The sequence below is a fragment of the Amphiura filiformis genome, chromosome 3 (genome assembly GCF_039555335.1).
Source record: "Amphiura filiformis chromosome 3, Afil_fr2py, whole genome shotgun sequence".
In the NCBI taxonomy this organism is placed as follows: domain Eukaryota; kingdom Metazoa; phylum Echinodermata; class Ophiuroidea; order Amphilepidida; family Amphiuridae; genus Amphiura; species Amphiura filiformis.
The window spans coordinates 72,618,454-72,637,971 of record NC_092630.1 but is presented as its reverse complement, the minus strand read 5'-3'; the positions used below and the strand labels follow the sequence as shown (position 1 = coordinate 72,637,971).

General features: G+C 37.4%; 1 protein-coding gene across 1 annotated transcript in view; it reads left to right on the top strand.

Annotated features, from left to right (window-relative positions):
• Positions 1-19,518, top strand: part of LOC140147483 (reelin-like) — an 82,046-nt gene that overhangs the window by 5,358 nt on the left and 57,170 nt on the right. The window contains 16 exon segments of the mRNA XM_072169260.1: positions 283-538; positions 1,841-1,944; positions 2,733-2,805; positions 3,645-3,793; positions 5,914-6,010; positions 6,719-6,959; positions 8,983-9,143; positions 9,607-9,758; positions 10,409-10,524; positions 11,021-11,233; positions 11,652-11,782; positions 12,474-12,583; positions 12,809-12,878; positions 14,940-15,173; positions 18,070-18,231; positions 18,939-19,175. Coding sequence (XP_072025361.1) covers positions 283-538; positions 1,841-1,944; positions 2,733-2,805; positions 3,645-3,793; positions 5,914-6,010; positions 6,719-6,959; positions 8,983-9,143; positions 9,607-9,758; positions 10,409-10,524; positions 11,021-11,233; positions 11,652-11,782; positions 12,474-12,583; positions 12,809-12,878; positions 14,940-15,173; positions 18,070-18,231; positions 18,939-19,175 — 2,506 coding nt within the window.

The following is a 19,518-nucleotide window of genomic DNA, read 5'->3' as shown; positions in this document are numbered from 1 at the left end:
AAGTAGTTGGCATAGTATCTCAGGGGCATTCCCATAGAACATTCCGTGGAACATAGTAGTGGCACCTCTATGGTGAGCCAAAGGCTGAATTTAAAGAGAGGAAAGTTCTTCTCCAGGGAGATCAATGATGCAAACAGCACGCCTCTGGACTGCATCTAGCTTTGACATATACTTATGTTTGGCATATACTTTGAAATCAATGTGCATCAGTTCTGCTATAATCCTGTTCTAAAGCTAACTATTTGATTGTTTTTTGTTTGTTTGTATTTTGTTCGTTTCCAGTAAGCATTGCAACCAGCAGTGACTTCAATGGCTTACTCATCACTGGTCTTTATTCCTCAACTACATTTGACTCTCAGCTCAACCCAGCTATGTCATTACTGCTTGGTGGTAACTCACCAGGGATGCCCTCCTTTAATACACAAGGGTCTAGCCATATGTGCTCCATTGTACACCAGCATATGGGTATCACACCAAAGAAGAGCTCAGAGTTTTATTGGATAGCACCCCATGAAGGATCTGGATGCGTCAACTTTTTGTAAGTGGAACATTTATTGCTTGCTTGTTTGTTAAGTTTACTTCTTTTCCTTTCAAAAAGGTGCAAAATAGAAAAGTTCACAAGTGTGATAATTAGAGGAGGATGTGAATTAGATTGAAAATGGTACTTGCCTTTGTTAAAATGTAATGAATATTAAAGCCACAGCTAGAAACCACATTATGTGGAAATGAGAGTATAAACTGACCAGTAGATACCAGTTGTAGTCCTACTAGTTAATGGCATATTGTTTGGTCCAGGGGAAGTTAACCCATATTTACAAGACTATCCATGCCTTCAATGTGAAATAAACTTACTCATGTTACCCTTTGGCTATGGTCTGGCCTGCTGTCTGATCTTTTCCTGGGAAATAAGGTTGTCCAATTTGGACCTTTAAGTGAAAACATTTCCCTACCAAACTTAAGATTTGTTTTTTGTAGTAGCATGTTTATACTGATTCAGGAATGTGCTTACATTAACACTCTCTGGTTATTGTCAAGTACACTATGAGGAAATGAAAACAGTTATCTAAAATTGGGACTGTATTACCTGAGGTGATGAAGATGTCATGGCTGTCCCACTTGTTGTACTATTTCTACTTTGATTGGAGTTTTGCAGAGGAGATATCTTACCCTTCCCAGAATCCTTTGCAACATGATGCATCAACTAATTACACTCCTATTACTACTTTGTATAGGGTCCCTTTGTTTTTTGGTGTTGAAAATAGACTGGTTAAATATTTGTCGATAGTCAAGAAATAAACATATTTGGCAAGATTTGGATGTGCTCTGTTCATTGAGGTACTTTTTGTCACTATCGAGCCATTTGCACAAGATAATAAATCAGTACAGAAAATTGAAATGGAAGAAATGCATTGTGGGATGTGTAAGATATCTTCTTTGATAGTTTTGAACATATGCCATAAAATTTGGTATTTGTTTCTTATCTATATTAAGGAAATATACTGCCTCAGAGAGGTGTAATTCCAAAGTTATTCTGTTTGAAAGGCATAGTTCATGTGTAAAAATGCAATTCAAGCAAAAAAATTGTTTTAAATATTGGTCATATTTTGGAATAAATACTGTTTTAACAGTACTGTTTTAACAGTATTACACTTTGGTATTTCTTCGTTTGAAAGTAATGCTGTTCACAGCTTTAATGGCCAATACCTGTCAATTGCATACCTATAACTTGGTATGTTTAACAACAAAAATGTTTGTGACCTGTACACAATTTGAAAAGTGTGGTCCATTTTATTCAATAAACTAATTATGTACACTTTGGTGCTTCTTCCTATTTTTTCAGAGCTACAGCAAGTCTTCAGCACCATGTGTTGTTTAAAGATGCATTAGCACTACAAATATGTGAAATGGGCACACCCACACAAGCACCACACAGGCCTCAATTAGGTAAGGAAATGGAATCCAGTTTTAGTTATATAAGCTTAGCTGAATTCAAACAGGGCAGAAAAATAGCCCGGAAAAATAGGAAACCAGACACTGTTCTGGTTACTACTGGCTATATATACACACTTTAATTTTCTATCTACTATCTACTTCTCATGTCACAGATGATAGGCATGTCCAATATTTATTTGCCATGTTCTATGACTTTATGCACTATCCTTTATACTTGTCCATTATTGTTTCATATAATAGGCCTTCACCTGGTCATTTACACACTGGTCTTAAATACAGCTAATCTTAAAACTTACCCTAATGAGAGAACATACAATTATATAACCCTAAACATATGCATGTGGAGCAACTGGCAACAGGACAATATGTGACAGGAGGAAAAGGAAATGCACAATTCTGTTGTAGTGCAATTATAAAAGGGTCACTTTTGATCCAATCCTTATGATGGAGCTAGGTTCCAAAATAATGGTGTGATCCAGTATGGTGTGATTTGTGTTTATACAACCAACCAGTATAATTATGTCGAACATTTTAAACTTGATTGTACCAAATTGCGATTAAATTGCTTCAAAAAGTATTCAGTGTACCAATTCCATTTTAAGTATGGTACTTGAACAAGTTTACTACATGTATTAAGTGGAATTTCCAGGTCAGAGGTCTGGTAGTAACCAAACCAAGTTTTGTAGAACAAAATGTTTTATTGATATTTGTTGGTTGGATGTGATTGGTTGGGAATTGTTATAACAAGATGGCAATATATCTTGTTTTGTTTGTTTTAGCAATGGTGCATAGTGAAGGCGTGATCCTTCGAGATGATTTTGATTCATCACAAGATCTGGACTACACCATATGGTATGTTAATCCATGATTTATTCATATTATAAGGTGACTGCAAATGATGTATATGCTTGAAGTCTAATGTCTGAAGATATTGTTTTTTGGACTTGAAATAGTGCTCACTTCAACTAATGCTGGTTTCATACTTTTTGCCGCTCAGCGGCGCGACGCGTCATCATGCCAGTTGTACTTGTCTGCAAGTGGAGCGGCACACCCCTGTGCAGCAGCAGCATGACTCTGAAAGCCATTGTTTGCTGCTCAGCAGTGCTCCAAATTCATATTTTGTTCTCATAAGTCAGAGTGGCACCAAGTTGACTTGAATTCAACTCCCAGCGATGCTGCCGCTTCGGCAAAGCCGTGAAGTGATTGATATATCAGCTTACCGCTGGTCATCGTTAACGTTTTTGATGTGACTGTGCAGTGAAGCAAAATAATCTTCAGAACAGCAAAGCGACAAGCAGCAGGAAAGTATGAAACCAGCATAAAGTTCATCTCACCTTGAGTTGGATAGTGACGTCGACATTCGTCTCTGTATGTGGGAGAGCATTACAATTGTGCTGCCTTTACATTTGAGTATTTTATATGGCAATTCCAAGAATGGTGCAGGTGTATCAAATATAACCTAAATATGCAGTGACATCATTGCCGCTCTCGAGGTCAGAAGGATGGTATACATTTAGTGGAAATCATTGATATGATTCAAATTAATTTTCTGTAAAATATAAAAAAAAACCATTTTGATGGAGTGTTGAGATTGTCATTTGGGATGCCCACCATTAAACAAGTTTACAAAGCAACTTTTGGAGACACAAACATGACAGAATACTTACATTTGCATTGTTTTCCTTGTTTAGGTCTGAGGTTTATGGAGGCAACATCAGTGACACATGTGGTAATGTATTGCATGGGAACTCCATGGTATTTTGTCAACACATTGGAACCAGAGAACTCACTACAGTACACCTTAATACCACCACAGCATCAGTGCTACAGTTTGCTCTTAGTAAGTCAAAGCTGTGGTGATTGTTTACTTTGTGTGGGTGTGGGGGTTTGTGTGTTGGGGTGCGTGGGTGTTTAGGTCCGTTCATGCTATGCTGCAATTGCTTTGCGATGTGGTGTGTTGCATCATACTGCAAAATACTGCATTGCGGTATCGCAATAAAGTAATAAATATATTGGCAACGCACCGCAAAGCAATTGCGGCGTAGTATGAACAGACCTTTTGCCAGTAAATGAGGACACACACACCCATTTTTCACATTTAAACCGTGGACCTCTCTGCAATGGGGGACCGTCCTCAGTTCAAGGAGGTCTGCAAATGACTGCAATTGCATGTGTAATGTATTTGCAAAATATGTCCTCTAGTACTTAAGATAAAACATCTGTAGTTGCTAGGTTAAATTCCATACATACAAAAATAGACAAACAAAATGGCAGAAAACATCCTCAGTATGTTGTTTGAGTATGGATTCAGACCATGTTTGTTAATCATTCCTAGAAGCGCAGAGATGAACATGCTATTGCCGCTATTCACCTGTTACTGCATAGCTTTCAAAGGCATGTTGCATATAAAAAAGACAGAGATAAAAAAGAATTTATCGCGTCTGGCGTCATCTGTCAATCAAATTCGAGCACGGTTTGTTTACAAGTGTCGTGATGATGACTTGCTGAACATGGATTTATAACCGGGCGCCTTATTGTTAATTTTGCACCTTTCGACATGCAAACCATCTCAAAAGTTAGGTCTCTATAGTAGGAAACTTTCTTTGGCGAAGACACCATGTCGACAATGCCTAGAAAAGCTGCTTTTGCCTTATAAAAGTAACGTATTTTTCGCCATTTGCTGCTATTCCTTTTCTCCGATCAGCACCAGATAGATCGGTCTTCCTTTCTGCGCTGATTAACCTGTGTAAACCAATCAAGGATCGTAATTGACGGTGACATCAGTGTCTTTAATTATAGTGTGATTTGTTACATGTGCAATTGACCCATTCCATGTCAACTCCAGGGATGTGCACCGCAGCACCTCTTCAATTTTTTTCTTTTTCTGTGTGGTGGTAAATATTGATGAGAAAGTAAAATCGAAAATTTGAGCTTCATACTCCATTTAGTTTTCCGTGGCATCAATTTGAAATTTAGGGGTCAGCATAAAAATGTGTATTAAATATGCGAAAAGGCGGCGTTTGGAGGTCCATAAATGTATAAAGGGAACCCTTTACAACTTTGTGAAAGTATGTATCCTGGGATAACCTATGATTGTTGAAGCCATCGAGACCCCAAGCCAATTCAGAAATGTTGTCTGGACATCTTCAAATACCTGAAGTTGATTTCAAATTTCTGACATTGGATTTAGGGCCCTCAAAATGTACAAAATGTCAATCCAGGACCAACTTTGTATGGGTCAGAATCTCCAAAAGTAAAAGTATTTTAATGGCCATTTATTGATAAGAGCCCTAATGTAGGACAAACTCTGACTGGCAAAAATGGCCCATTAAAATTACTTTTACTTTTGGATTCTGACCCAAAGTTGGTCCTGGAAAACCAAGTTGTACATTTTGGCCCTATATCTTTTAAACCAATGGAGTTACAAGTTTTCTGATGCCAGATTTGAATTCCACACAAATAAGTATCCCAGGATACATACTTTTCAAAGTTGTAAAGGGTTCCCTTTATACATTTATGGACCTCCAAACGTTGTCTTTCGCGTTACAACACAATTTTTATTCTGCCCACCCCCTAAATTTCAAATTGATGCCACGGGAAAACTAAATGGAGTATGAAGCTCAAATTTTCGGGATTTTACTTTCTCATCAATATCTACCACCACACAGAAAAAGAAAAAATTGAAGAGGTGCTGCGGTGCACATCCCTGAGTTGATATGGAATGGGTCAATAGAATGATCGACCATCTAGACTATGCAAGAATTCTTGTTCCATACTAAGCACAGGGACTTTGCCTGTTTGTAAATTATATGTACCTCATTAATCTATGCCTATGTCCTTTGTTGGTAGGCATCATACAGGTCGGCTGTTGTTGAGTACACAAATGAATAATGCTTCAAACATGACATTTTGAAATTATATCTGATGTTCTTTGAATTTGCATGTGATTGACTTTTACAGGTTCAGGACATTGTCAACTGGGCCCCAATGACTACAGTATAACAGTATCTTATGCAGTCAATGATGAGGTAGACTGGCATATCATTGATAGAATTAGGTGAATTTGCCATTTCTTTTCTTACTTGTTCTCAATAAATATTGAAACAGATTATAAAGTTTTAGCATCACAATTTTGCCTTGACTTGGAATGTTGACTAAAATGACTGAAAATCCACCCCAAAAATGTGGCACATACCCAAATACCATCAAACATGGAGACCCCCTCAGTTTTAAATCTTAAGCATTCACTCAAATCTGTAGCATGGATGTGTTTAAAGATGCCACATAGATAAGCATATGAAACAGCTGCCTTGTTGTGTGCACACTGCTGACTGCACAATACCAACATAACTGTAGTTGAACAGTTAATATGTTGTACTTCTTTACTGTCAAAAGGGAAAAGGAGATGGAGAACTTTCAATTTTATATAATAATGCCGAATGTCATAATGAGCCACATATGGGGACAAACAGTAAATAAATTGCACCTGCAAGTATCAATGTTAAATATTTTTGACAATAGATTGAAAGTTCAAAAGTTCTCGATTGATCTTTTGTAGAACAAAATTTTGGTAATTGCGACTAGAATAATTGTCACAACCCAACAGATGAGAATTAGTGTTAGGATTGGGGATATGATTAGATGGTGATGTTGAAATTAGGATTATGATTATGATTGGTACATGTAGCAACCATTATTCTTAAGTTAACTTTCACTCTGGTTTTAGTAACATAGCCTGTCATATCTTCTTGATTGCATTAAACAGGGTGCCATCAGATAGCAAGACCACCATTCACATCCTTCATCTACCTCAAGACGCAAGACAAGAGGGCGTATGTGTACGATTCCATCAGGATCTTGCCATGGATTCACACAGCTATACAGGATGCTGGGCTCTTGATAATATACTAATTGGCAATGCTGCCTATAGACCTGAGACACTGCAAGAAAACTTTGATCCTATTGATCCTGGAAACTGGTTGTTTTTTCCAAATGGGGCAATTAAGGTAAGTACATAGGTCTATAAATAGTGCAGAAGAATCCTAGAAGCCATTCAAATCATGAAAAAAGACCAAACTCGAACAGAGACACTGGACTGGACTTTCTCATAACCAAAAACACCTTTGATGTCATCTACTGGTGTGACTTCATCCAAGTTTGTCAAGCCATAAATTAGCAGAGCCATAACATCCAGCTGAGGATGCTGTTAGTACTGTGAAAGCGCTCCCGATAAGCGATCAAATTTTAGTAGAGTTGAAGTTAAAAAATCTTCTAATTAGTTAGGTGAAAAAGTTCAATTTGGTGACCACTCTCTGGCTAGTAAGGTTTGACGATTGATTCGACTTCTATGGACCATTTAGAAAAAAATAGCCACCATGTCCCTCGCGAAAATCCCGGCATTTTTAAGCTAGGCGCTAAAATCCAAAATGGCCGCCGCCACCATTTTGAAAATATAAGTTTTGAACCAGAGCACCTATAATCATGCACAAAGACACTTTTCCGGATATGTCGAGTACAAGGATTCCGATTCTGACATTAGTTTGACATTACGGCATCATTTTCACCCAGAAATCCAAGATGGTGGCCGGCACCATCTTGAAAAATTTAGTTTTGAACAAGAGGACCTAAATTCGTGTACAAAAATGAGGAACATAAACCTAAGATAAGGCATCTAAACCCCACATAAGGTGCCTTAACTCTAGATAAGGGTCGTTAACCCCAGATAAGGGTCGTAAACCTCAGATAAGACATCTAAACCCAAGATAAGGCGCCTTAACCCCAGATAAGAGACGTAAACTCAGATATGGCAGTCTAAACCCCGATAAGGCGCCGTAACCCCAGATAAGGGACATACACCTCAGATAAACCAGTCCCAACCCCAAATAAGGCGCCTTAACCCTAAATAAGGAACATAAACCTAAGATAAGAGAAGTAAACCCCAGACGGCGCCTTATCTGGGGTTTAGACTGCCATATCTGAGTTTACGTCTCTTATCTGGGGTTAAGGCGCCTTATCTTGGGTTTAGATGCCTTATCTGGGGTTAACAACCCTTATCTAGAGTTAAGGCACCTTATGTGGGGTTTAGATGCCTTTTCTGGGGTTTATGTTCTTATTTAGGGTTAATGCCTTATTTGGGGTTTAGACTGTTTTATCTGGGGTCTCACGTCGCTTATCTGGGGTTACTGGCGCATTATCTGGGATTTATATGCCTTATCTGGGTTTAAACTGCGATATGCTAAGGTTAAGGCATCTTAGCCACAGGTAAGGAACGTAAACCCAGGATAAGGCCGTCTAAACCACAGATAAGGCGCCTTACCCCTAGATAAGGGATGTAAACCCAAGATAAGGCAGTTTAAACCCCATATAAGAGACATGAACCCCAGATAAGGCGGAAATGACACACTTATGCTTCTGCTCTCATTCAAAAATCACATTTACGCTCTACCAAATGGGGGCCATCTTGGATTTCTGGGCAAAAATTATTTTGTAACATGAAATTAATGTCAGATTCGGATTTCTTGGGGTCGACTTACCGGAAAAAGTGTCTTTGTACACGATTTTAGGTAATCTGGTTCAAAACATTTTTTTCAAGATGGCGCCGGCAGCCACCATCTTGGATTTCTGGGTAAATATGAGTTTGTAATGTCAAAGTAATGTCAAATTTGAAATCCTTGTGGTCGACTTATCCAAAAAAGTGTCTTTGTACATGATTTTAGGTCCTCTTGTTCAAAACTAAATTTTTCAAGATGGTGCCAGCCACCATAGGTGCTTTGGTTCAAAACTTAAATTTTCAAAATGGTATGGCGGCCATTTTGGATTTTGGCCTCTAGCTAAAAAATGCAGGGATTTTTGCGAGGGACATGGTGGCTATTTTTTTCTAAATGGTCCATAGAAGTCTAATCAATCATCAAACCTTACTAGCCAGAGAGTGGTCACCAAATTGAACTTTTTCACCTAACTAAATCTAGTATTTACCACTATGTATGAATATCCAATTTTATGTAAATAATGTTATTTTGTGTCTTTCAGTCTCATTGTCAATCCAGTGGAAATGCTCTGTTCTTCCGCAGTCATCATGGCGGCGTATCTAAACATCAATATGTCACCTCACATGAATTAAACCTGCTAACTGTACGCCAAGGGGAGGCTTTATTTGTGGAGGAGTTTACTGGTTCAACACTACCAGCAAGGTAACTTTATCTTAAGCTGTGTCTCTGCCTAATACTAATTTAAATTGTATCTTGAAGAATTGGGGACAGATTTGGTTGATTGAATTGTGCCCATAACAGTTTAACTTTCATATAAAACGTTGATGGTAACCATCACAAAGCAGACTTTTTGAGTATTTTCAGAACATTTTTACTCAAGGAATTTACTATATGTGATTTTTGGCCATTTATTTTGGCAAGATGTGGCTATGGGTCTGAGTTGAAGCCAGATAATTAGATATGAATCATAATTATACTCGAATAGTATTATTAATCATCAATGTTTCTTTATTAATTTGGTATGTGTAAGCTTTGACCCTTGAAAGCATACCAAAACTTAAGAATTCCAAACTTCACATACCCATCTGGGTTTGCAATCCTACTTGTAACCTCCTATGAATGAATAATTCAGTTAAACAATAACGATGCTTGTGTGTTTTTACAGCTGGGAGTTTGCTGGTGCCACAATGGGTAGTATGTGTGGAACTTTGCATTCTGGAGACTCTGTAGTTTTCAATGGTGGAGATGAGCGCATGGCTTGCACACCTTTCTTAGACACAACACAAGCTGGCAATTTGAGGTTCTATTTCTCTATGGGTAAGCAAAGTGGACTTAGCACTTAAATTTGAATAAAGATTTTATTTTTCAGAACAAAATTTGAAAGCCCAAGTAATGCAAGAAAAAAACTGTACTTGCATTCAAAATGTGCATATATTCAAAGTGAAAATACCATTTATGCTAGTCTAGCATGATGAGTAAAATTTAACTACATGTTTTCCACATATGAGCTGTTACTAGGACATATGCTTGTGCCACACTGAAAGCCAAAATACAACTTTTGATGTTGTTTAGCAGCTGAAATCACTAGTTGTTCCTTTTGTCAAGTTTGTCATTTCTCAGGAAAAACAACTATGTTATAGTACGCACACTCGCACAGTTGGGCAAGAATTATAGTTGTCCAGAAATCAACACATTTGTTTGGAACTGTTATTTTTTTGTGACATGCTGTTACTTTCCTGTATTTGCCCATTGCACAGTTCCGCCATATGTGAGGAGAGCCTTGATCTGGCAGCATACATGAAAAGGGGAGTGTAAAGTTACGTAATTCTTCTTTTCATGTCTATTGTCAATTTGAGGATCTTGCATATGGCGGAACCATGCAATGGGCAAATATTGTAAAATTTCAGAGTAATTACGAATTTAAAATATCACAAAATAGACCAAACTTTGTGACCTTTGACCTCTAGGTGGTGGATCATGTGACCCAGGTGATTCTAAAGATGTTGAAGTGAGCATAACAGCATATCTAGGAGGCACCAATGATCCTGTTGTGTTAGAGAAGCTTGCATACAATTCTTATAGGGTAAGTTTATTATGCTGAAACTACAATATGTAATAGTATTCAACCATTCTGGGAAATGTTTGGTAGTGCTGGGAAAAGTTTGGTAGTGGTGGAAATTGATAGGTGGAATTCCACATGCATTTTGCTGACCACGACTTGATGCAGGGATAATTGTTTTTCTACAATTGGATTCTTCAAAGTAATAAATACTCTTTATACATTCTATTATATTGCAACATCATATGGAATGTATAGTGTCTAATTGCACTTTCACAAACTGTGCTTTTATTCGCATCGCATAGGATCGATTCATTTTCCTTGGAGGAGGGTGCATTTATTTAATGAATTATTATTTTACTGAATTAAGTGTCAGCACTAAAGAAGTTGAATAAAAATGACAGGATCATAATAACATACAAATATGTTATCCAAAATGAATTAAAATGTCCTCCCTGAAAAATGAAAGTTTACACATGTAGGCTATATGACAGAATTGATTGGTTTGTTTGCTTTTCAGAAAGCACAAATGGTTTCTGTGGTAATACCACCGATGTTGCAAGCTACATCAACTCGGTTCTGTCTTGTCCAAACTAACCACCAAGGAGTCAATCGTAATGTGTGGGCCATTGATGAATTCCAACTGTTACCATGGTTACCATATAACATTACCCATCATGCACAGTTTACTTTGAATTTGAAATGTGGCTCTGAAGACTCAGCAGACAATCAGGTATGTAATAATGTATATCTCATGGTGGGCAAAACTTGAAAATCAATTTCACTACAAAACTATTTATAGTCTTTAATTACCTGCAAAGTAGAGTTACACAGGAGCAACTCTGCCATCCTAAACACTAATATATAGTTGGATGTTTTATGCATTTTGCTGTTGTGACAGACATGCAATTTTCAATCGTCTGCTGTAATTTTGGACTCAAGTGATTAGCTTTGTTCTTTCTGACACATATTATTGTATGGAAAAAGCTTTGACATATTATAACTATAACATAAAAATGACAATAAATAAAAATCTAAAAATCTGACTGTTACAAAAAAGGAAAAAAAAGGCTTATAATCAATTTGAGCTAGATTTTAGCCACATTATAACAGTGGGGTAATTTATGGTCTCCTTCTGTATCTTCTTGTAGATTGATTTTGAGTTTTCTACCAATCAAGGCAAGACATGGTCCTTGTTAGCTCACAGGTGCCTTCCAGGGGTATGCGATGGAAAACCAAACCCAGAGAGTTCATCTTATACCATTCAAAATATTGGAAAAGGGTAAGTTTCATTGTCATTTATCATGCCTTCAAGTAAATGGTCTAAATTGAGTAAGAGTCAAATAGTGATAAGGTATTTTACATTACTAAATTGTTTTTTTTTCATTTGATATTGGAGTAACATGTAACAATTTTCCAACTGCCATTAGTTTATGCACCCTTACAAATCACTTTTTTCATGGAAAAGGGTGACGAATGACACAAAGGTATCCAACTTGAGGGGCAATAACTGGTCCGTAAAATATTGGTACAATATTAATTTCTATTTTCTTGAACTAATGTACAATTGTACATTATTAAAATTGCATGAAAAATGTCAGTTTGACTTTCAAGAAATAATACTTATTAAGCACCACTTCAGATGACTGAAGGACCAGTTTGCTAATTAGAGTCAGTATGCTTCAATGACTGTTAAGTTTTTCTAGCCCTGGTCTGTTTCTCTTTGCAACTTTGCTTTCTGATGATTGCAGGTAATAATCTGTAAAGAAAATGGTGGTTGTTTGTCCCAAGATGTGATGTGTAAAACTAGTCGTAAATGGTTTTTGTGTTTGTCAATGAATTAAGTTCTTGGGAACCAGCTAACAGGTTAGTGATAGCCATTGGTCATACTGTATCCTACATGATTTGTCTTCAAATTTTACCAGTTACTGTTAACATTATAGCTTGATTCCTAATTTTGTTTGTGTCACCAGATGGTCAAGAGTCACTGTACCTCTTCCATTTGGTGCCCTTACATCTAACACAAGATTCCGTTGGAAGCAAAGGAATGAACTCTCTACTGCACAATGGGCAATTGATAACAGTAAGTTGCAGTTGCTTTTAGTAATTACCATGTTGCAGACATTTTACATGAAATGTGTAAAGAAATGTTAAAAACAAACAATTCCACTGGAATTATCATATCATGATTATTAATGCACCGATGTTTCTTTGTTTGATCTTTGACTGTTCTTGGTTATATTAATATTCTTGAATTGATGGAAATCAAATGTAAATGCTCTTGATGTACATTTCTTTTTATCTGTAGTATATATAGGAGATGAGTGTGGGCTTACCATATGTTCAGGGCATGGACAATGCTCCAGGGATGGATGCAGGTAAAACAACAACAACAAAACAAAATCAAAATAAACAAAAATAACACAAACATACAAAACAAACAAACAAAAGCCATTTGAATACTTCACAGTTTAAAGATAATCGACTTACAGAATTATGTCAAATTATAAAATATGTGACCAGCTCCAACAAAACCCGGAACAAATCGCTAGATATGTTTTGGAGTTATAGGCCTTTAAAGATGACATTCCCATAAAAAAAAAATCAAATTTTGAATTCTTTATTTCATGGTATTTGACTTAGGGACTAAGTGGACTTCCAAATCCTTGAAAGAACTTATTAAAAAGAGGTTTATTTAATCAACTAGCGGTCACCCGTCTTTCGCGGTCAGGGTCTTTCGCGGTTGGTAAATTTTGTACATTTTGTGTACATGTAAATGTTTTATTTAATGTGATTAATGGTATGAGAGGAGATTATCATTTAGAACTTAGAAGTATAATATTTAGTATCTTTTCCATATAAATCAATGGCTTGAAATTGCAATTAGATCATGTCTTGCCCCTGTGGGATGCTGGTCGCTCTGATATTTAAGATTTTTATGGATTTGTTTCAACAGTACTTTTTAGCCCATTGGACAAAATTGTTGTACCTTTTAGCTCATTTTTTATCATTTTCATCCAAGTTTGTCCCCCACCTTGAAATGTACCTTGCTGCCCCCACCTCCTGCAAAGGTCCTGGCTACATCACTGAGCAGATGAACACAATTTTATTCACATCCCTCTTGGCCCCTGTGGCCTGCTGGCTGATCTGATATTTTAGATTTCTATGCATTTGTTGTACTTTTTATTTGTTAGCCCATTTTGGATAAATTTGTCGTACTCTTTAGCCCATTTGTGACAATCCCCCCCATGAAATTTGCCTCCCCTCTCTCTCTCTGAAAAAGTCCTGGCTACACCACTGTGCAGCTGAAACAATTTTATTCACATTTCCTTACACTATATATTTCATATTAAGTTATGATCATACCTGTTCATACATTATGCTGATAACATTAAACATAGCACTACCACAAAGCAGAGTAGGCCTATTCATGGTGTGGTTTGGCAACCCTGATTAATTTGTCCTTCACTCCATAAAAACACAGAATACATGCTAATGTTGATCAATTAGTTGAATAAACAATAGATGTTAATTGGGTTTCTACTGTGTCATGTAATAGTTGCTTCTACTGTGTCATGTAATAGTTGAGACTACAGGCATAATATCTTCACACCAATGACAGGATAGAAGGCCTAATTCAGGCTATGTCAACATTAGTGTATTGTGTTGTCATGCAGGTGCGCTGCCACTGCCTTTGCCCTGCCTTTGAAACTAATTAACATAATTTGACACCCTTAACGTAAACAAAAACAAAATTGGACGTTTTATTGGGGTGCGGACAACCTTACTCTCACATAACGCAAAAATCCGTTTTCGAAATAATGTAAAGCGTAGAAGTTTTAGCCTTACCAATTCGCCAAACTCAGTAATTTATTATCCTGGTTTTGTCAGAACAGGTCACATATATGATTTGGATCAAAAGAGGTTAACCTATAGCCCCAAAATTTGGGCTGCCCCATGGCTAAATAAGGGGTAGGTACATTATTTTGCCTTCTGTGATTAACAGGCAAACATGATCGTTGATGGAGTCAGGACTCCGTAGACTAACAGGTATGCTCAGGCCTCAACATGATAACCTGTTAAAAGCAGTTCTATATATCCAAGATAATTGGGAAACAGATTTTCAAGACAAAGAAATAGATACCATTGTAGGATGTGGTCCCTTCCTGAGGTGATCTGCATCAGAATGTTCAGAACATGAACCATTCTTGTTTGAAGGTAGCTGTTAAAACTATTCAAGCCCTAACAATATAATTTCATGTTAAATCAGTTAGTGCAAACTTTCTTTGAAATTTCTTGATTTATAAAAATAAAGGTTATAGGCAGAAAATAAGTAACACAGCTTTAGAACAATTGCAAAGTAGGGGTTCTAGTTTCTGTAATTCATGGGTAGTATATTCTCAGTTTTTATTTGTTTACTATACATTATCATATTGCAGCTGTGATCAAGGATTTTCAGGCTCTTCATGCCAGATCCCATCTTCTCCACTACCAACCAACCTCACAGAAAGCTTCAGAGACTTTGATACACAACACGATGCAAAGTTTAGTACTATTCATGGGGTGGAATTGGGCTACAAATGTGGTGTATTGGCAACAGGCAAAGCTTTAGTATTCAATAAGGATGGAAGGAGGGAACTGGTGACCAGAGAGTTGAACACTACGGGTGCAAGGTAGGCTTACATTTGGGCTACAAATGAGGTGTGTTGGTAACGGGTGGAGATTTAGTATTCAATGAGGATGGGAGGAAGGAAGTGGCAGCTAGAAAATTAAACAATAACTAGACTTAGCTGTGGTCTAAGACCACGAACACAGCCGTGTTGTGACCCCTTAATGACCTTTGACCACAAAATATATGAAAACCTCATAGACATTGGCTAATGTCAATGTATGTGTGCACGTGGCATCACTTTGCCATGTAATTGGTGGCAGAAGGGGCATTTTGAAGGTTTTATGTCTCAGACCGGAAGTGACCCCTTAATGACCTTTTACCCCAAATAAAAAAATACCACGTATACACTGAGGAACATCAATTTATGTGTGAATGTACCGTCTCTGTGCTATATTTTTCTTGGCTGATAAAACTTTTTGAAGTTATTTCGTTTTATACCGAAGCGACCCTTAATAACCTTTGACCCCAAATCTGTGTACACCCCATAGACACTGGGTAATAACAATGCATGTGTGTAAGTGGCATCACTGTCCCACGTGATTTGTGGGAGAAGATGCATTTTAAAGGTATTTCGTTTTATACCGAAATTACCCTTAATGATCGTTGACCCCAAATAAAAAAATACCATATATACATTGAGTAAACACAATTCATGTGTGAACATACCATCACTCTCCTAAGATTTTCTTAGCTAATAAAAATTTTTGAAGATATTTCGATTTATACCGGAAGTGACCCCTTAATGACCTTTGACCCCAAATCTGTGTACACCCCATAGACACTAGATAATAACAATGCATGTGTGCAAGTGGCGTCACTGTCCTACATAGTCTGTGGAAGAAGATGCATTTTAAAGGTATTTCGTTTCATACCGGAAGTGACCCCTTAATGAGATTTGACCTCAAATAAAAAAAATACCACATATACATTGGGTGACTGAAGATCATATGTGAACATACCGTTACTGTCCCATGTTTTACTTAGCTAATAAAATTTTTTAAAGGTATTTCGTTTTATACCGGAAGTGACCCCTTAATGACCTTTGACCCCAAATCTGTGTACACCACATAGACACTGGGTAATAACAATTCATGTGTGCAAGTGGCGTCGCTGTCACACGTAAGTCGTGGGAGAAGATGCATTTTAGTTGAAATCACGTTTTTGACCCCTTTGACCTCTGCATGACCTTTGACCCCACAAGTTTCATGTGACATGTAGGGGCACGGTCAATGATCATTGTGACCAAGTTAGGTCAAAATCGATGTAAGCGTTTGAGTGCTAGAGCAAATGTAATGGTTGACAGAAAGAAGAAAGAAAGAAGAAAGAAGAATTAGCTGTGGTCTAAGACCACGAACACAGCCGTGTTGTGACCCCTTAATCACCTTTGACCCCAAAATATATGAAAACCCCATAGACATTGGCTAATGTCAATGCACGTGTCCACGTGGCATCACTTTGCTATGCTTTATGTGTCAGAAGGGGCATTTTGAAGGTATATCGTTTTATACCGAAGTGACCCTTACTGACCTTTGACCCCAAATGTGTGTACAATGCCTGTGTGCAAGTGGCGTCTTTGTCCTACGTAATTTGTGGAAGAAGAAGCATTTTAAAGGTATTTCGTTTATACCGGAAATGACCTCTTAATGATCTTTGACCCCAAATAAAATAATACCACATATAAACTGGGTAACCATAATGCATGTGTGAACATACCGTTACTGCGCCACGTTTTTCTTAGCTAATAGAAAATTTTGAAGGTATTTCGTTTTATACCGAAGTGACCCCTTAATCACCTTTGACCCCAACTCTGTGTACACCCCATAGACACTGGGTAATAACAATGCATGTGTGCAAGTGGCGTCACTGTCCTACATAATCTGTGGAAGAAGATGCATTTTAAAGGTATTTCGTTTTATACCGGAAGTGACCCCTTAATGAGATTTGACCCAAAATAAAAAATACCACATATACATTGAGTGACTGCAGATCATGTGTGAACATACCGTTACTGTCCCATGTTTAATTTAGCTAAGAGAAATTTTTGAAGGTATTTCGTTTTATACCGGAAATGACCCCTTAATGACCTTTGACCTCAAATCTGTGTACACCCCATAGACACTGGGTAATAACAATGTATGTGTGCGAGTGGCGTCTCTGTCCTACATTATTTGTGGAAGAAGATGCATTTTAAAGGTATTTCTTTTTATACCGGAAGTGACCCGTTAATGAGCTTTGACCCCAAATAAAAATAATACCACACATACATTAGGTGACTGCAGATCATATGTGAACATACCGTTACTGTCCCATGTTTTACTGAGCTAATAAAATTGTTTGAAGGTTTTTCGTTTTATACCGGAAGTGACCCCTTAATGACCTTTGACCCCAAATCTGTGTACACCCCATAGACACTGGGTAATGACAATGCATGTGTGCAAGTGGCATCACTGTCCTACGTTATATGTGGGAGAAGATGCATTTTAGTTGAAATCACGTTTTTGACCCCTCGTGACCTTTGACCCCACAAGTTTCATGTGACATGTAGGGGCACGGTCAGTGATCATTGTGACCAAGTTAGGTCAAAATCGATGTAAGCATGTGAGTGCTAGAGCAAATGTAATGGTTGACAGAAAGAAAGAAGAAAGAACCTGTAAGAAAAAAGACACAGCCGTGACTAACGTCACGGCTGTGTAAAGATGTCACATAAGTTTTGAATTAATATTCCTGACCTACATATGGCAAAGTCTTTGGCCAGGCTGAAATATTTATTGACCATATTAAACACTCTCTGCAATGTGAGAGATGGGGGCCATGCAATTGGTCCATGTATGCACAAGAAACCAACCATGAATTTAATGGTGTATCAATGTAATCTTTGGTTTTTTTTTTCATTCAAGGTACCTGCAATTCACAATACGGATTGGGAGTCAATCATCTCTCGGCAGTTGTCCTGCCCCAAATGAACCTCATGAGGGTGTACTTCTCATGTATACCTGTAACAATGGTGTGACATGGAAATCACTCCGACATCTTAAATATGATCAATATCACAAACCAAGGTAAGTTGTTGCTAGCATACCGTGGATGGGAGCTCAGGGATTGCAAGCTCACCATTAAATAAGCAGACTCAGCATATTTAGCCAACTTGAGTTGCTCAACCCCCATTAATGTTAGTACTTGTTGTAATTCCTAATTTTTTTTTACTTTTTGCTAAAAGCATGTAAAATCAGCCATTTTTGGGACAAATTGATTGATTTTGACTAAAATTTGTTGAAAATATCAGAAAAAAAATCAAGACTGAACAACCCTACTTTAAAAGTCCATCCACCCGTATACCGTAAAACGAGGTGTTTTTTTTTTTCATTGCTCTATGGAAAAAATGAATTAGGTGCAGAACAGAGGTAACTTAGTTACAAGAGGTCTTTCAACTGTTTACATCATTGCTTTCCTGTATAAGGGTCTGCCAGTTGCTTTATTCAAAAATTTCAGTAGCATTGTCAAAATATATTTTGTTTGCCAGTGACATATCCAAAGCAATGTTGTTGTAATGTCTGATGATGTATTTTTAATGTATACACCACAAACTTCAAATTATTATCAAATAAATTCAATTCAAGTCAATTAAATTAAATTAAATTAATTTATTTCAATAATATATTGGGGAAAAACACAAATACAAATCAAATATACCTATTTCACCAAAATGTATCAGGTTAGCAACTTCCTAGAAAGCAAAATGATACCAATTTATCTTGTTTTTTCACAGAATGGAGTTAATCCACCTTCCAAGTGATGCCCGTCAGCAGTCCTGTCGTTTGCGGTGGTTTCAACCCTCCCATTCAGGGGTCAATCAGGATGTATGGGCCCTTGATGATATCACTATATCAGATATACTGTATAACACTATATGGGTTGATTTCAGTGATGTAAACGATGTCAAGAAAGCAGTCAGCTTTCATATGGGAGAAGTCATTGATGCTTGTGGGGCCACAGATGCTTTAGTGTAAGTATTCAGTTTTGCTGTTCTTTTCATATTGTTCCATATACAACCTGTTATGTTCACTGAGCTGGGGTATTGACCATCTGCAGTGTACAGTAGCCCGACCTATTCATATTGTATTCTGCCCAATGTTTAATGCAGAGGCATCACAATTGAGCCAAAGTTGATACAAGCAACAGAATTGGCATTATACTCTCCTTGTAGGTCACTTGTTAGCAGATAGCCATTTTTGGAATCCAATATTTCCAAGGTCAAAGCTTATAACTGACTATCCTGATCACTGAAAAATGGTAGCACCTCCCTCTACAGTCAGGTTTGAATTGTCTGTGATTTTGTGATAAAAGCC